General features: G+C 56.5%; 9 protein-coding genes across 9 annotated transcripts; 5 read left to right on the forward strand and 4 right to left on the reverse strand.

Annotated features, from left to right (window-relative positions):
• Positions 1-63: 63 nt before the first annotated feature.
• H310_10703 (hypothetical protein) lies at positions 64-654 on the forward strand (the record flags this gene model as incomplete). The annotated part of the gene is made up of 1 exon (XM_008877146.1): positions 64-654. The coding sequence occupies one exon, from the start codon at positions 64-66 to the stop codon at positions 652-654; it is 591 nt and encodes a 196-aa protein (XP_008875368.1).
• A 513-nt stretch (positions 655-1,167) lies between these two features.
• H310_10704 (hypothetical protein) lies at positions 1,168-2,285 on the forward strand (the record flags this gene model as incomplete). The annotated part of the gene is made up of 2 exons (XM_008877147.1): positions 1,168-1,933; positions 1,996-2,285. The coding sequence occupies 2 exons, from the start codon at positions 1,168-1,170 to the stop codon at positions 2,283-2,285; spliced, it is 1,056 nt and encodes a 351-aa protein (XP_008875369.1).
• An 816-nt stretch (positions 2,286-3,101) lies between these two features.
• Positions 3,102-5,392, forward strand: H310_10705 (hypothetical protein; the record flags this gene model as incomplete). The annotated part of the gene is made up of 6 exons (XM_008877148.1): positions 3,102-3,158; positions 3,383-3,606; positions 3,678-3,906; positions 3,962-4,261; positions 4,312-4,819; positions 4,895-5,392. 6 exons carry the CDS (start codon positions 3,102-3,104, stop codon positions 5,242-5,244), a joined length of 1,668 nt encoding a protein of 555 aa, XP_008875370.1. The 3' UTR covers positions 5,245-5,392.
• Positions 5,393-5,864: 472 nt separating this feature from the next.
• On the reverse strand, positions 5,865-6,856 carry H310_10706 (hypothetical protein). Its single transcript, XM_008877149.1, has 2 exons — positions 6,493-6,856; positions 5,865-6,445 (listed from the first exon to the last, which is right to left on the reverse strand). Exons 1-2 carry the CDS (start codon positions 6,848-6,850, stop codon positions 6,096-6,098), a joined length of 708 nt encoding a protein of 235 aa, XP_008875371.1. The 5' UTR covers positions 6,851-6,856; the 3' UTR covers positions 5,865-6,095.
• Positions 6,857-7,924: 1,068 nt separating this feature from the next.
• H310_10707 (hypothetical protein) lies at positions 7,925-8,666 on the reverse strand. The gene has a single exon (XM_008877150.1). It carries the CDS (start codon positions 8,609-8,611, stop codon positions 8,006-8,008), a length of 606 nt encoding a protein of 201 aa, XP_008875372.1. The 5' UTR covers positions 8,612-8,666; the 3' UTR covers positions 7,925-8,005.
• Positions 8,667-9,425: 759 nt separating this feature from the next.
• H310_10708 (hypothetical protein) lies at positions 9,426-10,627 on the forward strand. The gene has a single exon (XM_008877151.1). The coding sequence runs from the start codon at positions 9,903-9,905 to the stop codon at positions 10,614-10,616; it is 714 nt and encodes a 237-aa protein (XP_008875373.1). The 5' UTR covers positions 9,426-9,902; the 3' UTR covers positions 10,617-10,627.
• Positions 10,628-10,756: 129 nt separating this feature from the next.
• On the reverse strand, positions 10,757-11,569 carry H310_10709 (hypothetical protein). The gene has a single exon (XM_008877152.1). The coding sequence runs from the start codon at positions 11,337-11,339 to the stop codon at positions 10,764-10,766; it is 576 nt and encodes a 191-aa protein (XP_008875374.1). The 5' UTR covers positions 11,340-11,569; the 3' UTR covers positions 10,757-10,763.
• Positions 11,570-11,969: 400 nt separating this feature from the next.
• On the reverse strand, positions 11,970-13,860 carry H310_10710 (phosphoribosylaminoimidazole carboxylase, ATPase subunit). The gene has a single exon (XM_008877153.1). The coding sequence runs from the start codon at positions 13,834-13,836 to the stop codon at positions 12,136-12,138; it is 1,701 nt and encodes a 566-aa protein (XP_008875375.1). The 5' UTR covers positions 13,837-13,860; the 3' UTR covers positions 11,970-12,135.
• A 385-nt stretch (positions 13,861-14,245) lies between these two features.
• Positions 14,246-15,185, forward strand: H310_10711 (hypothetical protein). The gene has a single exon (XM_008877154.1). It carries the CDS (start codon positions 14,263-14,265, stop codon positions 15,133-15,135), a length of 873 nt encoding a protein of 290 aa, XP_008875376.1. The 5' UTR covers positions 14,246-14,262; the 3' UTR covers positions 15,136-15,185.
• Positions 15,186-15,498: the final 313 nt, after the last annotated feature.

Consider the following 15,498-nt stretch of genomic DNA (forward strand, 5'->3'; position numbering starts at 1 on the left):
TCTGGTCGTATCCAGGTCGAAACAGCGGCCGTGGTCGTGTCTGGAGCGATTCACACTGACGTCATGGGCTCTGGGAAGTTGGCAGTTGTGGCCAACACTGTAGCTGCAAGCTACGTCGACTTGAACGGCTGTGGGTCGGGCCATACGTTTGTCGCCGTGAAGACGAATGCCAACATTACCGACGACATCAAGGTCCACATGAACTCGTCGGGTAGCGTAAGCGTCATGTCGGATGCGATGAGGACGGGCAGACTTTGCAGCCACGTGGCGGGCTCCGGGTCGGTCGAGATCAACACGCTGAGCCAGTTTTTCGCCGGAGAGATCGAGTCCCAAGTCACGGGGTCGGGCACTCTCCAGGTCGTGGGCCAGGGGACGACAGAGCGCCACCACATAACCATCACGGGATCGGGCACGTTGAATGCCTCCATCTCCGCGACATCGTCCGACGTCTACATCACGGGCAGTGGATGCGCCAACTTGAACGACTTGCACGGCGTTTCGTCGAAAGTCGCTGGGTCAGGGAGCATCCAGCGCCTGACCCTTGTGCGCTTGGACCCGCCGTACGACGTCATGGCCTTGCCGGTGCCGGCACCAACTTCCGTCGCCGAGTGGACGTCGCCCGGAAATTGGCTCAAGAAGGCCATCTTTGGTTGATCGCGTGCTTCGGTGTAATTCATCCTTCAATGTACTCGTCTGCGCATCGTCTTTGAAAAGGACTTCAAGGCCGCCCGTCTTCTGGCGGCGCTGCTCTGGTCAGGGCTGACTGCAGGTTAGTCCGACTGCAGGTTAGACGGAGGCGACACGTTCGCGACGAGTGCACCGTGCGGCGCACCGATCGATCGTCCGCGACGAGTCCAACCGAAGCAGCCGCCGACCCAGCACAAACCCCAATTGGAAATGTCAGCCGAGAGGCGTGTATGGCGTATGAATTCATCAAGCCGTGCTGCAGCCAGAAGGTCCGACCAGGCCGCGTCCCCAACGACGACGCCGTTTTAACAGGACGCCGCACTGTCATGCGCGGCTGCGTGCACGCACATCCCCTGCAGCCTCGAGGAATCTTCCACCCACCGCACGTTTTTGTCACGCCGGCCGAGGCGTGTGCGATCGTTTTGCCGTCAACATGGACAAGGGAACCCGGCTTGGTCGTTCACATTCCCAATTTCTGCCATGCCCGCAAGCCCGTGGTTCCGTCGTGAGTACGACTCGTTGGCAGTCATCTCGCGCCTCGTGCTCGAGGTCGGGAACGTGTCTGTGGTTGCGACGAGCGACGACATCAAGACGACATCGGTTGTGCTCCACAGCGAGTCTGCGGCGGCCGCAGAATCGTTCCGGGTCCAGGAAGACGGCCACGAGCTCGCCGTCAAGTGGGAAGAAGACCACCCCGTCGATCCTTCCAGTGACTACTCGATCGAAATCCACATGCCGCGCGAATCCATCGACGCCGTCGCGTTTTCGGGTGCAGGGACCGTCTCCGTTCACCCAAACACTCTGCGGCGCAGCGTCGACGCCAACCTAACGATTGCATCAACCGGGCCTGGCTCGCTGCTCGTGGACGACACAGACATCCGAGCTGGCAGCCTGCACTTGCGCCAAGGAGGTGCCGGGGTGCTCCAGCTCACTTGCCACGATTTTGTCGTCGCGTACGAGGTGGATGTGCAAACGACGTCCACGGGGTCCACCGTGATGCATGCGTCATCAAGCGTGTCGGCGAGCCAAGTGACCTTGACAGGCTCGGCTGGCTACACAACTGTCCAAGTAAACGGCCCTGTGAAAGTGACCGACTTCATCGACCTGCGTGCCAGCAAGGCTGGCCGCGTTGCACTCGTCACTCAGGACTCGACGACGCATCATCTTGCCATGACAACAACCGGGAATGGCGCTGTCACGGTCAACGGAACCATGCATGCGCACTCGGTGGTGGTTCGCGGTAGAGGTAGGCATGCTGCGTAGCCGTCTGTTCACTGGATCGACCATGTGCTGAGACTGCGGCGGTAGGCGATGGCAGCGTACGCGTGTGCGGCGCGGATGGGTCGTGCCATGCGCTGGAAATGGATGTGGCTGGAAACAGTTGCGCCAGCGTCGAGATGGCTGCGACTTTGTGCAGCGTCGCCATCGACGGCCGCAGCCACGTCTCGCTGTGCAAAGGGCAAGTTGTCACGAGCAAAACCATTCTTGGCGACGCGCAGCTCAAGACGCTAGACGAATGCGCACCGCACGACCACGCCACAATGGAGCTTGTGCCATTTGCGGCAACCAAGAAAACCGACGACGAACTGGAACGGTGACCCCAGCGTACGCTCCAGAATATACCAGTACGTCCTTCGATCGAAGCAGTCCCAGTACAAGTGTCGATACAGCATCTCGTGCTCCACGATGCTCTGCTTGACATTGTGACGAGGTGGCAGCATGATACGTTGTTCAAACACAATGACGACAGACAGTGCGTGGACGCTGGGATGGACGGCCAACTCTGCAGCTCGTGGCACGCTTTTCCAGTCGGCGAGAGCAATCGCCCATGCGCTCGCAGGGTCGTATGCACAAGCAAAATCGAAGCAGGTGCAGCAATTTCCAACGAATGTTCACAATGCGGGTCGGTTGGACGGGCAATGAAGGACATGCGAGTCCCACACAACGGGGGCTCTCTCTTAAATCCGATGCCAGTCTGAATGTGGTTGGGGTGACCGAATGACTCGAGGCGGCGCATGGCGATGATAGACGGTATGCGAACGCTCCATGGCACACCGCTGCATGTGTATCCACACACTTTGCGCGGCAGAGTACAGACGTCACGGCATCCCGAGCCGGCATGGCCGCTTCCCCTTTCACGGTCGGGATGGTGGAATGCACGTTGCGAAGACAGACGAACGTGTACAATGAGCAGAGCATGTGTACCTCCCATGCATGCGACACATGCGCTGGTTCGACTTCCCGCCAACCCGCTGTACCCATCGAATTGTTCCTTTTGTCGTCGCGCCACGGTGGTCGATGGTTGCGACTTCGCACACCGCCTCGTCCGTCCATCGCGCCTTGGGACGCTCTCCACCACCCACGTGGTTGGCACCGCTTCGTCGGCATGTCTCTCGCCAGAGATATGTCGCTCCATGGTGGCCCCTCTCCTCGGGTTCCAAGTTGAAGTTGCTAGCACGTCCCAGATACACGTACACAACGCACCATGCCGAATCTAGCAACGCTAACATCTAATCTAGGCTTTCCGTACAAACTGAAAGGTTCAAATTGCCGATTCCAACATGCCGATTCGGCACATGTCTCGCGTTCGGGGAGACACGCAGTGGCGTGTCTGCTGTATCCGGAACCGGATAAGATCGCCCGCTGATTGGTGGAGCGACACCCTCCTTCGAATTATCTCTCTCATGCCGACCAGAACCATTCTCAAACATGCACGAACACAGCTCTCGCGGTGTTCGTGGCGACGATCGTGGCGACCGTGGTCGTCGTGCGCGCAGCGAATGGCCACATAGACCCCTCTCCTCACTTCGCGGAGGACCACCCAAATGTCACGTACCTCACGGACCACAATTTCAACAAACTCGTTGCCAAAGCTCCTCTCGACGCCAAACCGTGGATCATCGACTTTTACCATCCGTAGTACGTCAGCATGTTCGATGGCGCAAAGAGTGTAAAGGCGATCGAGTGGAACTTGATCGGTTTGTGTGTAGCTGCCCCCATTGCAAGCAGTTTGTACCTGTCTTCAATAAAGTTGCAGCGCACTACAAAGGACGCGACCTCATCAACGTCGGTGCGATCAGTTGCATGGACTGGGAACAATGCGCCATCTACAAGGTCAAGGGGTTTCCCTCACTCAGCTTGTGGAATTTCGACAAGAACATGAACTTTGAAAACCGACGGGCGATCGGTGAACACACATTTGACGAAGTGCTCGGCTTGGTACAATTGGAGACATCCCTTCCATCCTCGCGCTCATCCGCACTGCGGTCTGTAGGTCGCGGAAATGTTTCGCGAACAAGTGTTCAATGAGACGGGGGAATGGCCGGCAGAAGGCACGACGACGGCGCCGCCACCCGTTAAAGCCACAACCACTCTGCGCCCGTTGTGGGAAGAGTCCACACTGCCGTCGAACGCGACGACGCGTGTACTGGACGCCGCGTCCGCGTTTGTCTTTGGTATGCGGGAGAGTGTATTCACCGGGCGGAAAACTCTCGAAGACGACGAGTTGGACGCACTCAAGGAGTGGCTACATATTGTGTCGCTGACGTTTCCAGGGGAAGCGTACCGCCAATTGGTACGCCACCGGAACGACTTGCAATTCCGTCATGAATCGATCTGTTGTAGCTGTCAAACTTGTACAAGCAAGTGGCCAGCGTCTCGCTGCTCACGAAAGACAAGTGGAACGGCATCTTCCAGGGATGGCAGGACCACACTTCGTTGCTCCACGACGTCTACATCAAGTCGGTCCACGCGCCCGAGGAATGGGAGCTCCAACCGACGCTGTTTCAAGGACATGGAACCACATACTACGCGTGCGAGTTGTACACGTGCGGCCAATGGACCATGTTTCACTTGATGACGCTCATGGTCGGTCCTGCCGCCAGCGACGAGCTCGCGATATCTGTGGTCATGGCGATCCGTCGCTTTGTCCGGCACTTTCTCACGTGTCTTCCGTGCCGCAAGCACTTTTTGGCGTACAACACGCTCGAACTGGTCGAGAACCTCAGCAAGGAACCCAACAAACCCCGCGCGTTGTATCTGTGGCTGTGGAAGATGCACAACATTGCAAACAAGCGCATCCGCCATTACCAGTGGCCCAAGCCAGACAAGTGCGCCGCGTGCGGCGTCGAAGGTATGTTTCCTGCAGTGTGTGAATGGCACCAATTGCATGATCAACGGCTTTTCATGTTGTCCCGGTCGTCTGTAGACAAGTGGCACATGGAGCAAGTTGAGCACTGGCTCAAGAAAACGTACGGGTTTGAAGCGTTCAAGCCGAAGCCAGTCGTCACGGTGGCCCCGTCAACGACCGCACCGCCCGTTGTCCATGATGCCATGTCGGAGAGAGACAACTTGAACCACCAGCCACCGGTCGACGCGACGACAATTCCCGTCATCGGCCTTGCTAACCACGCGCACGGATGGCGCGAGCGCGTGAAGCAGCCCGAGATATCGGTCTATGCATGGTACCTCCTACCTGTGATGGCGTTCGTGGCATTTTTCGCCTTGCGCCACATGCGCTCGGCCCACCGCCACGGCACGCACTTCCGCGCCGTCTAGTGGATCTCGCTGTATGTAGACATGACAGATGAATTGTTCGAGTAATGATGCGTTTGCACTCTTTTGTCGGACCGGCGAGTGGCCAAGTACGACGTCATGACGACTGGGTCGACTTTGCTTCGTGTTCTTTCGATCAGGCCACGCCGATTTCTGTGCAGGTTCGGTCCCGAAATTCGAAGGTATGAGAACTGCATTGGCATGCCGACGTCGTCTTCGTCCATGCCACGTCGATTGGAGCAGCCACGTGCGAGCTGCGTTTGACTCTTATGCATTTGTTTGTGTTCCAGCACTGGTCGAATGCAGCAGCATCGCTGCGCTCGCGGTGTGACTTGGAGCACACGCCATGGCAACTTGGTCTGCATCGTGCGTCATGCACAGCTTTCACCGAGGTCTGAGCAGCTCCGCCATGATGTGTTATACAACGCGAACGTTGGGATGGAGTGGATTGGTCACACTCTTGTGGAGATACCTCCATGAAGCAAAACGGACGGCAGGGAACGACCCCGTCTCGCTTGAGCTTGAATGGATCGTCTTGCTGTGGAGAGTCCACGTCGGTACTGAGTCCCCACCGCGACGACGCAGTGGCAAGTGCGTCTCAAAACACGAACGACGACGTTCGAGGCCCCCCTCCGTTTGCGTCATCGATGCCCAGCAATCGAATGCCGGGTCACGTTCCCAGGTCCATGATGCAACGATATGTCTCTACTGGAGAATTGGTTATACTCGAGCGAGAAGCGCGTTCGCATGCGCTCCTCGTCTCACGTGACGAGATCGAAGGTCGAGTGGGGCGAGCATGTCTTGGGGAGCCCAAACTTGGCGTCGCGGCACCTGCGTTTGAGAAAACGCCGCAGTCAAGCCTGGGCATGGTGCTCAAACACGACTCGGTAGTCGTACGAGAGCTGAATCACGGCCGAGGGCGGTCGATGGGGGTTGTCGGGATCGTCTGGCAGCCCCAGCACTCTGTTGTCCAGCACCCATTCGATGGAATTGGGCGTCGGTTGCGCTTTGATCAAGTCGAGTAGCGGATACGGAACGTGCACGATGGTCCCAGTTAATCCTCTTGATCGTGTCAACGGCGATGGCGGCATCGCATGGATGAGGCGCAGTGGGTTCGCTGGGACGGCGGAGGTCACCATGTCAGACGCGTATGCGATGGGTGCATGTAATTTGAATGTTCCCTCCGACTGTTCATCTTGATCGCCTACGACAACTGGTCGTCATATCACAAAACGACGGTGCTTCGATTACCGAGGGTCGGCAAGACGAATTGGGTCAGTCGGTCGTACTCGTCGACGTCTTGGCATTGATACTCCACTCCATGCACTCCCCACGCCGGCGCGTTCTTGAGATACATCTTCTCCAAGAATCGTAGGTAGCATGGACCAGCCTTGGTCTCTGGATACAATGTCCGGAGACGACCGAACACATATGCGATAAATGGACCCACAGTTCCATCAAGGTACATAGCAAAGGATTCGGGAGTCCATGCGACTGCCTCGTTCAAGGATGGACTGGTGCATGGCCTGCTTTTGTCTCGAAAGTCGTGCATGGAGCGTCTCCCTCGCGGTCCATGTCGCCGTGCCCAACTCCTCAGCGCAGCTGCCATTGCCGTGATGTGATTGAGTGGAACACAACCGGACAAACCGCGGAAACCCAATATATTAAATTTCATAGGATTCACGCATATTTTGCGAATTCGGCCGACGTCCAAATATATACTATTGGGGGCAGGCCATCCCAGTTGAGCGCGGATGTGCGGATGACTATCGCGCAAAGCGCTCTCGAGGGTAGTCGACTGACCACTGCACTGTCCCAGCAGCACGAGGACTTCCCCAGTCTTCACCAACCCGGAGCCACTTGGGACAGTTTTGGCGACGCACGCTTGCGCGCGTCGGTTGGGAGCATCCATGTTCTCGCAACCTTCGTCGCAGTTGGAACGCGAGGAACGTGACGTCGCTATGCAGCAGTAGACTATTTATCTGAAGCTGATTCCCTCGGAATCCATGTGCAATGCGCGCTGATTGTTTGCATTCGAACCCTTGCAGCGCAGCACATCAGATACATCCTGAGTCAGGAAATTTTGTCGCCTTTTTGGTATCACCGAATTTTGTCTTCCGAAAACTCTAACATTTTGGGCAAAAATGCATTGTTTCACTCTGTTCTTTCCACATTTTTAGTACGCTCTGGAAAATTGATGGAATGTCATTTCGATGAATATACATATTTTGTAAAAGACGTTGACATTTGATACGAACATGTCACTGCCTAGGCCTGATCCTGCCTGGCCCGTGCACCAACTCTCGCGAAAGGTTACTCCGTCCCTAGCGTGAAAGCGGCTTGCACACGTAAGCCTGTAGTTTCAAACAGTAGAGGCCAAGCATATACCGTAAACGATACTGTCACGCGTGTAAGCAATGGGGTTGGTTCCGCCGGGAGGTGATGTTTAGAAATGCCCCCGCGTCTTCGAACGCGCCCCTCGACTTGGACATTCAACTCCTTGAGCGCAGGCGTGATGTGTTCGAGGTTGAAACATTTTGCGAAGGAACAAAGCATTTTCTGCGACACGTTGTTGGTTCACCCATTCATAGGCGCGTAACTCAGACAGCCTTGACCACCTTGAATGCACCTGGCCAGCTCGACGGGCTCTATTGAGGCGTGTGTTCGCACGTGAATGCAGTGGTCCAGCCGGTCATCGACATGTGGATTCAATCGAGACATTTTCTCAGCGTTCTGAAGGTACATTTCGTGGATAGTGCCCTGTCTAGATAAATTCACTCGTGTGGAGTAAATGGTTGGCTAGACTCCACATTGCACTGGGCTTGCGGTCGATTTGTCGTTGGTGTTGTGTCGTTGAATTGACTGACGATAGCGTGTGCCAGTGTGGCCTTGTCCGCTCTGTCCCTGTGGATCCGTTCACGGCATTTACGTTGAGCAAGACAGGTTTCGAACGTGGAGGAAGGGTTGGCCAATGCAGAAGACGCTGTTGCATGTGAATTGCCATCTCGAGCTGGTTGCACATGGACGCATAATGTACCCAATGCGCCATTGCGGCCGATGACAAGAACGAGGTGTCGCACTGGACTAGGTCGACACAGACAGCGAGCCGTGTTGGACACCCGTGCTTGATGACTGTTTTGATCAAGGTATCCACACGACAATGTTGGGACGAATGAGCGACAGGTGGGATCGGAGCATCCGAGGAATTCAACGTAGCAGCTGCAGTTGAGTTTGGTGCGCCCGCAGTGACGACGATGTGGGTGCGCAGCCACTGCTCAAGTTGGGAGACGGTCCCAAGCGAAAGCACTTGGTCGAGGGACGCCAGCCATGGGCCCAACGGCGGACTGTTGCATGCTGGGGATTCGTTCATCAGGGTGGCGCAGCGCCAGTCGTGAGGTTACGATGCAAGTGTGCATGTTTTCGGCTCAGGTCTCCACCACGTTCGATTGTCGAAAGTCACGAAAGGTCGCTACAGGGCCTAACCGCGGGCCAATCATATCGTGATCATCCGGAGGAAGCCTCTTTGATTGGCTGAATTGGTCAGCATTGCGTCGGGATCGACTCGACGGTGAACGTATACTACGGCTACATCGATGGATAAAGTAGCGGCCCCTCTAACTTTCCCACCCCGACCACTTGCACTAGTGGGTTGATGATTCCAGCGAACTCCCCACCGCACACATGGGCCTCACGTGCTTTTCTTCCATCGCCGTTTGTTGCGCTCAAATGGCGCGTTTGCTGGATTTTTGTCGCCATGTTGACCTGTCACCTTAACAAGAAAACCGCCCACGGGAACGTGTCGCACCGCACCCAGCCGTTTGTTTCAACCAACCGATTACACGATCCCGCCACGGCGACAGCGCACTCTACCATCGTACGTCCACGTTCCCACACCATCCACGGCAATCTCTGTCGCTGTCGTCCATCGATCTCGCCCCTTGTCCGCGCGACCATCTCGACGATGTTGTCGCGTCGGTTTCACGGTGTCCGGATAAATCCGGATACCATACTGTAGTCCTAGCACATGTCCGGATACCATGTGGCTGAGGGAGAAATTTTCCGCATCAAGGGGGCAGGTGCCCCAAACGTTCCATATAAAGAGCCATTCGAACAGTTACACTTGAGGTTTGTATACTAGAGCAATCACCCCGCAGCCAAGTTGATATGTTGGTCAGAATCCAAAATGCTCGTGGCGTGCCACTTCGTGCATAAAGAGCGGGCCACTCACTCGACGTCCGGCCTTCACATGACCAGCAACAACAGCCACCATAGCTGCAAGCAAGAGTACAAACCGCACGAAAAGATGCCTGGAATCGTCAAGAACCCTCCGACGTCGTCGCCCCTTGTCGCGCCTACCGGTGGATTCAACGGGCGATGCAAGTACAAGTCGGGGCGGTGCATGAACGAACGCACGCTCAAAGACAACGGACTCCCCCATACCCTGTGCGAAGAACACCGCGTCCTGCACAACAAAAACCAGCGCAAGTCAGACACGAAACGCAGGCGGCTACGCAAGGGCCACCTCGCGCCATTTGACCAATTGAGGCACGCGCCAACGTCGCTGTCGGCGCCGTCCATGCACCTGATACATCACCACCATCTCCTCGAGGAGTATCGATCTGCAGGGAGCACGTACAGCTCCGACCAAGAGGGCAGTATGCATGCAAACGACGACGACATGTCGGACCCCGACGACCGCAGCCCCAGGACCCCCACCATGGACTCTTCACACCACACTCCCCCCACCATCAGCAATAGCTATCAGACTTCCACGAACATGGAATGGTCGACGGAGGAGATCTGGATGCTGCATTCCATCCTTGGCATCGACCACCATCTGCCTCCAACATCTTGCTAGCGCCCCCCGTCCTGTAATATATCACCGGCTGCGACGGCGTGCGCGTTCTCAAGACAAACGCTCTTCCGGATACAACCGGATAGTCCCACTCGCGCCAGCGTCATGCTGCCACGAGTCATTCCGATCTCCGCCACAATCTGGCGACATTAACCGGATACAACCGGATACGAACCCCGTTTCATTTTCTCGACGTAACTGTTTGTCCTTGAAAATTCCCGTCGCGACAGGCAGCCCGCACTGCTTTGCCGCCATCGGCAGTGGCGTCGCAATCTTGGTCGGCTATTTTCTCGTACGAATGTCGAGAAGTTTCCTTCCGGAAGGGACTGAGGCCGCCACGCGAGGCGGCGATTTCCTTCAGGGGGTAGGACTATCCCGAAACGTGTGGTGGACAAGAGACTTGGCGTCGGTGAGTACAAACGGCGCTGGCATGATAGTGTCGCAATGGGCCTGGCGTCGAAGGATTTTGCCTGTGGCTGGCCCGTCGAGAACAATCTGGCGAAAACATCTCGCCAGATAAGATGGGCCAAGTGTCGAAATTCGAAAGTGTTGGTGTCTGAGATCGCGACCTTTCCCGACCAGTGAAACGCACGGCCGTTACAAAATCGAGCCAATCGAATGCGACCGGCGAGTCGCCCACGTGTTTGGCCAAAATCAAATCTCCCGTTCAAATCGCACGCCGTTCCTCTCGTGCACGATGGCGATCAACTCTGTCGACGATCACAAACGAAAGCGCATGACAGGGATTCCCAAATTCCTTCGATCGCTCTTCAGCATCCTCGAGTCGGAGGACCCGACCGTGATCGGGTGGACGCCAGACGGCACGGCGATCCAGATCCTGTCCGAGCGCCGCCTTGAAACCGAGATCTTGCGCAAGTACTTTAACCATGAAAAAGCATCGAGCTTTCAGCGGCAGCTCAACAACTTTGGTTTTCGCAAGTGGACCAAGACCCAGTCCCACACGTGCACGTTCTCCCATCCGAACTTCATGCGCCACCACCCCGAACTCCTCCCCCACGTCCTTCGCAAGTCGCCTCGATCCGTCGCTGTTGCCGACGCGAAAGAAGCAGCCACTGCGAATCGTGAAAATCAACACCAGAACAACCCGGTCAACCCCGGCGACATGTTTACGTTCGACGAGCCTAAGATTGAACTCATGGGCAAGCAAGGCGATGTCTGGGATGTTTTTCCCTTGGACATTGACGGCGACGACTGGGATCTCGCGGCCCCCCACCCGATGCATCCTGAGGCCACCACCGTGCTATGCCTCCCCAACGACAAAGCGAACGCGTGGGACAGCCAGTTTGCACATCAAACGATGGTACCGCCCGCCGCACTTGATTTTGACTTGTCATTTTTCCTCCACGAGTCGGCCCTTCTTCGTTGATCGTCCAGCTCCCACGCTTGTATTTATATCCCATGTTCAATTAAGAAAAAAGATCGTAAATACGCTGACTTGACTTCGCTCTGTGCCATGCCAATGCCTCTCGAACAACGGCCCTGCGCCGTCCGCTCTTGCGAGATGCCCAACTACCCCTCGGTCGAGCGAGTCACACCATTAAGGCCAGGGTCGCAGCTATTCCTCACGTTTTGTCGTCGAATGGCATGCCCACCACGCCGGGCATTCGAATCGACTGGGGGGGGCAAACTCACACCAGGTGATCATCTCCTTCGCGCAATTCCGGACTGCGTGAACCCTCAACACCATGCGTCGTTGTTTGCCTGGTGCTCCTACAGGAAAATCAGTGTGCACGAAACAAAGAGCCATGGCAGCCTTTTACCGCCTTGGGTACAACCCAAAGCATCGTGTGCGCTTCGCATCCCGTTGGAAAACGAATGCAAAACCTGCATCAGCGTATCAACTCGAATGACGGAGGTTTGGCCAAGTCGTTGCTCGAGGGATTGTAGCGTTGGCAGCATCGAATCCGCTGTCATACCGAGGCCATGCGACGAACGAACGGGCGACTCGATACGGAATGCACTCCGTTTCAGTAATGTATTCACGTTGCAAGGCCATCCCACAGCGTTGTGGTGCGAGTCTAGACCGACATGTTGGCCAAGTAAGCGCTCCATCCCTGCTCTTCCATTTTGTTGATCTTGCCCTGCACTTCTTGTTCTTGTCTCGCCAAGAACGATTCCATTTTGGACAAGTTGGCGTCACCCCCCAGGATGCGCACGGCCAGCAACCCCGCGTTCGCGGCATTTCCAATCGCGACGGTCGCGACTGGGATTCCCTTGGGCATCTGGACGATCGACAGCAACGAGTCCATCCCGCTCAACGCGCGCGTTTGAATGGGTACGCCAACAACTGGCAATGGCGTGAGGGCTGCGACCATGCCTGGCAAGTGCGCCGCGCCGCCAGCGCCGGCAATAAGCACTTGCAGACCGCGTGCCCGGGCGCTCTGGGCATACGTGTACATGCGTTCGGGGGTGCGGTGGGCCGACACGATGCTGAGCTCGTACGGGATTTCAAAATCGTCGAGAATTTTGGCCGCCGCAGACATGCTGGGGAGGTCCGAGTCCGATCCCATGATGATGCCCACGACAGGTTGCTTGGTCGACGGAATCGTGAGGGCGGCCGTGGCGGGGCTTACCACCAGTGCACGCGCGCGAAGTTCGACGAGCGACGGTGCGACGATGGTCAAGTGACCCACTTTGCGACCCGGGCGAATCGCTGCTTTGCCGTACCAGTGCACGGCCGCCCCGGGCACCGTATGGGACAAGTCCATCAACGACGTCGTTTCGGACGGGTCACTGGACCCGAGCAAGTTGAGCATCCACGATGCACCGACCTTGAGGGCTGGAGACCCGAGGGGAAGCCCCGCGACGGCGCGCAAGTGGTTCTCAAACTGGTCCGTTTCGCATGCTTCGATCGTGTAGTGACCAGAGTTGTGCGGCCGGGGCGCGATTTCGTTCAACAAGACAGAGCCGTCCGAAGTCAGGAAGAGCTCGACGCCAAAGATCCCGTTTCCACTGAGTGCAGCGACGGCCTTGTTGGCCAATGATGATGCGGCCGCCAACACTGTCGATGGAATCGCAGCCGGCGCCAACACTGTGTGGCAAATGTTGTTGTGCTGAGTTGTCTCGACAACAGGGTAGCATCGCACATCACTGCCTTGGCGCACGACCATTACAGCGAGCTCCTTGGTGAACGGCACCCACTTCTCCGCGTACAACTTGCCAGGGGACAGCGCGTCTTTGCCAGCGAGGGCGGCAATCGACGATTCAAGCGTAGCACGCGAGTCTACCACGGCGTTGCCCTTGCCATCGTACGACCACAAACGCGACTTGAGCATGAAGGGGTAGCCAAAGGCAGCTCCAGCAGCTTCAGCCTCGGCCATCGAGTCCACGCGACGGAATGCGCCCAACGGAAGGTTCAACGCTGCGGCGAACTCCTTTTGGGCAAACTTGTCTTGAATCAAAGCGATTGTGTCCGGGCTCGGATGGATGGCCAACTTAGGGTGCGACGTCTGAAGCGCACGGAGAGTTTGGGCGTTTACATGTTCAATTTCCACAGTCAGAACATCGCACTGGTTGGCGAGCGCTTCAATGGCCGCGGCGTCCGTGAATGACCCGGCAACTGTCGGGACGACTTGTCCCGCCGGAGATGCACTACCTTGAGGGTCAAGGCATGTGAACGAGAGTCCGAGGCGGTGGGATGCATAGCCCATCATGCGGCCGAGCTGGCCGCCACCCAAGCAGCCCACACGAGGTCCTCCTTGAAGCGATCCCACGGTCATGTTTTTGATGAAGGTCAAATGCGTTGGCAGCGATTGGTCCTTGGCGCAACGTGATTGGTTGTCCTCAGAAATCCGGATAAGAAGCCGAATATCTCTGGAGCAGGTCGCTAATCGGTGAAATGGAAGGCAAATGTCGGGCTTCTTGAGCTGCCGAGTGGAACATAGTGGGGTCTAGAACAAGATACCAGTCTTGTTGACTACCTGCCTTGGCTGCTCTGGAGGCAACTCGTCCTTGCCGCTCTCGGTACTTGAACTCGATACAATCACATGGGCAGCGCAATATTCGGATGAAGATTGGATATATATTGGATTTATTTTAAGCATAGGGAATTCTGATTGGTTCGATTGTACGATTTATGACCAATCCTGAAAAATAGAAGTGTTCAACCAATCATGGCATAGACTTGTACCTCGACCAACCACAAGATGCTCGAGCTCCGCGGGACGACGGCGCTAGATGACTTCACACAAGCCCCTCACGACAGCGCGACCTTGGAACGCCTTCGGTCGCAGTACGTTGTAGTAACTCCTGGCCAAGTGATCACGAGCGAGCCGGGGTTCCTGCGCGGTCATGGGACGTACGTCGAGGCCGGCGAGCTGCTGGCAAGCGTTGCGGGCATCGTCGAGAAGGTGAATCAACTGGTGAGTGTCCGTCCACTTGTGAGCAGGTATATTGGCGAAGTGGGCGACATCGTCGTGGGGCGCATTTCAGATGTTGGGAACAAGCGGTGGAAGGTCGACATCAACGGCCAACAAGACGCTGTGCTCATGCTAACCTCGGTAAACTTGCCGAGCGGGGCCCAGCGCCGACGTACGACCGAAGATCAGCTTCAAATGCGATCATTCTTCGAGGAAGGCGACTTGATCAGTGCTGAGGTCCAGGAAGTGCGGTACGACGGCACGATGTGGCTGCACACACGCAGTTTGCGATACGGGAAACTCGAGAACGGTCAGCTCATCGTGGTGCAGCCGTCTCTAATCAAGCGGCTCAAGCAGCATCTCGTTCAGCTGCCCGACATCGGTGTCGATGTCATCCTCGGATGCAACGGGTATCTCTGGATCACGCGCAGCATGGACGAGATTGTCACGGACGGCGCTCAGAATGAACTGACCGCCGACGCATGGACAGAGCGCAAGGTCGCCCACACCAACACGGTCACAGGCGCATCCGTTCGTCGCGAGATCGCGCGGGTGTACAATGCGCTGGCGAGCTTGAATGCGCGCTTCCGACTAATTTCGCCCGAGAGTATCATGGACACGTACCACGCGATGGCGAATGGCGAGCCTTTGGACGCTTAGGATAGTGATGCTGAACTACTAGAATGCAAGCATTTCAATTTCATCACCGATGGAATCATCGCGCCAAAGCAAGTAGAATACCTAGGAAAGCAGCATCGGTCAAAAGGGATTGTTTGGGCTCGGCCATTATCGCCTCGTTCAGCATCGACTAGGCTATTGCTGCGCAAACACCTAAGCTCGATCACTTCGCTTGGCAATCCATCGAATGCACCAGAAACCAGCTACGTGAGCTCGCCACTGTGCAGTCTTGGTGCCCTGCAAGGCGGAGGAAGGAACCGTCGAACCATTATTTGCCGACAGCTCTTGTCTCCAGTCTAAACACGCTGTCGCGGCGCCGTCTGGTGTCGAAGGTCCTCCTCTTGG

Source organism: Aphanomyces invadans (assembly GCF_000520115.1).
Source record: "Aphanomyces invadans strain NJM9701 unplaced genomic scaffold supercont1.27, whole genome shotgun sequence".
Classification (NCBI taxonomy): domain Eukaryota; phylum Oomycota; class Saprolegniomycetes; order Saprolegniales; family Verrucalvaceae; genus Aphanomyces; species Aphanomyces invadans.

Excerpts from the sequence above, each read along its gene's own strand:
- H310_10706 (XM_008877149.1), bottom strand. The coding sequence starts at position 6,850 with ATGGCAGCTGCGCTGAGGAGTTGGGCACGGCGACATGGACCGCGAGGG. Across the intron at positions 6,446-6,492 it reads ATTCGTCTTGCCGACCCTCG|GCGATCAAGATGAACAGTCG; the intron begins GTAATCGAAGCA and ends CAGTTGTCGTAG.
- H310_10707 (XM_008877150.1), bottom strand. The coding sequence starts at position 8,611 with ATGAACGAATCCCCAGCATGCAACAGTCCGCCGTTGGGCCCATGGCTG.
- H310_10708 (XM_008877151.1), top strand. The coding sequence starts at position 9,903 with ATGCAAACGACGACGACATGTCGGACCCCGACGACCGCAGCCCCAGGA.
- H310_10709 (XM_008877152.1), bottom strand. The coding sequence starts at position 11,339 with ATGCATCGGGTGGGGGGCCGCGAGATCCCAGTCGTCGCCGTCAATGTC.
- H310_10710 (XM_008877153.1), bottom strand. The coding sequence starts at position 13,836 with ATGACCGTGGGATCGCTTCAAGGAGGACCTCGTGTGGGCTGCTTGGGT.
- H310_10711 (XM_008877154.1), top strand. The coding sequence starts at position 14,263 with ATGCTCGAGCTCCGCGGGACGACGGCGCTAGATGACTTCACACAAGCC.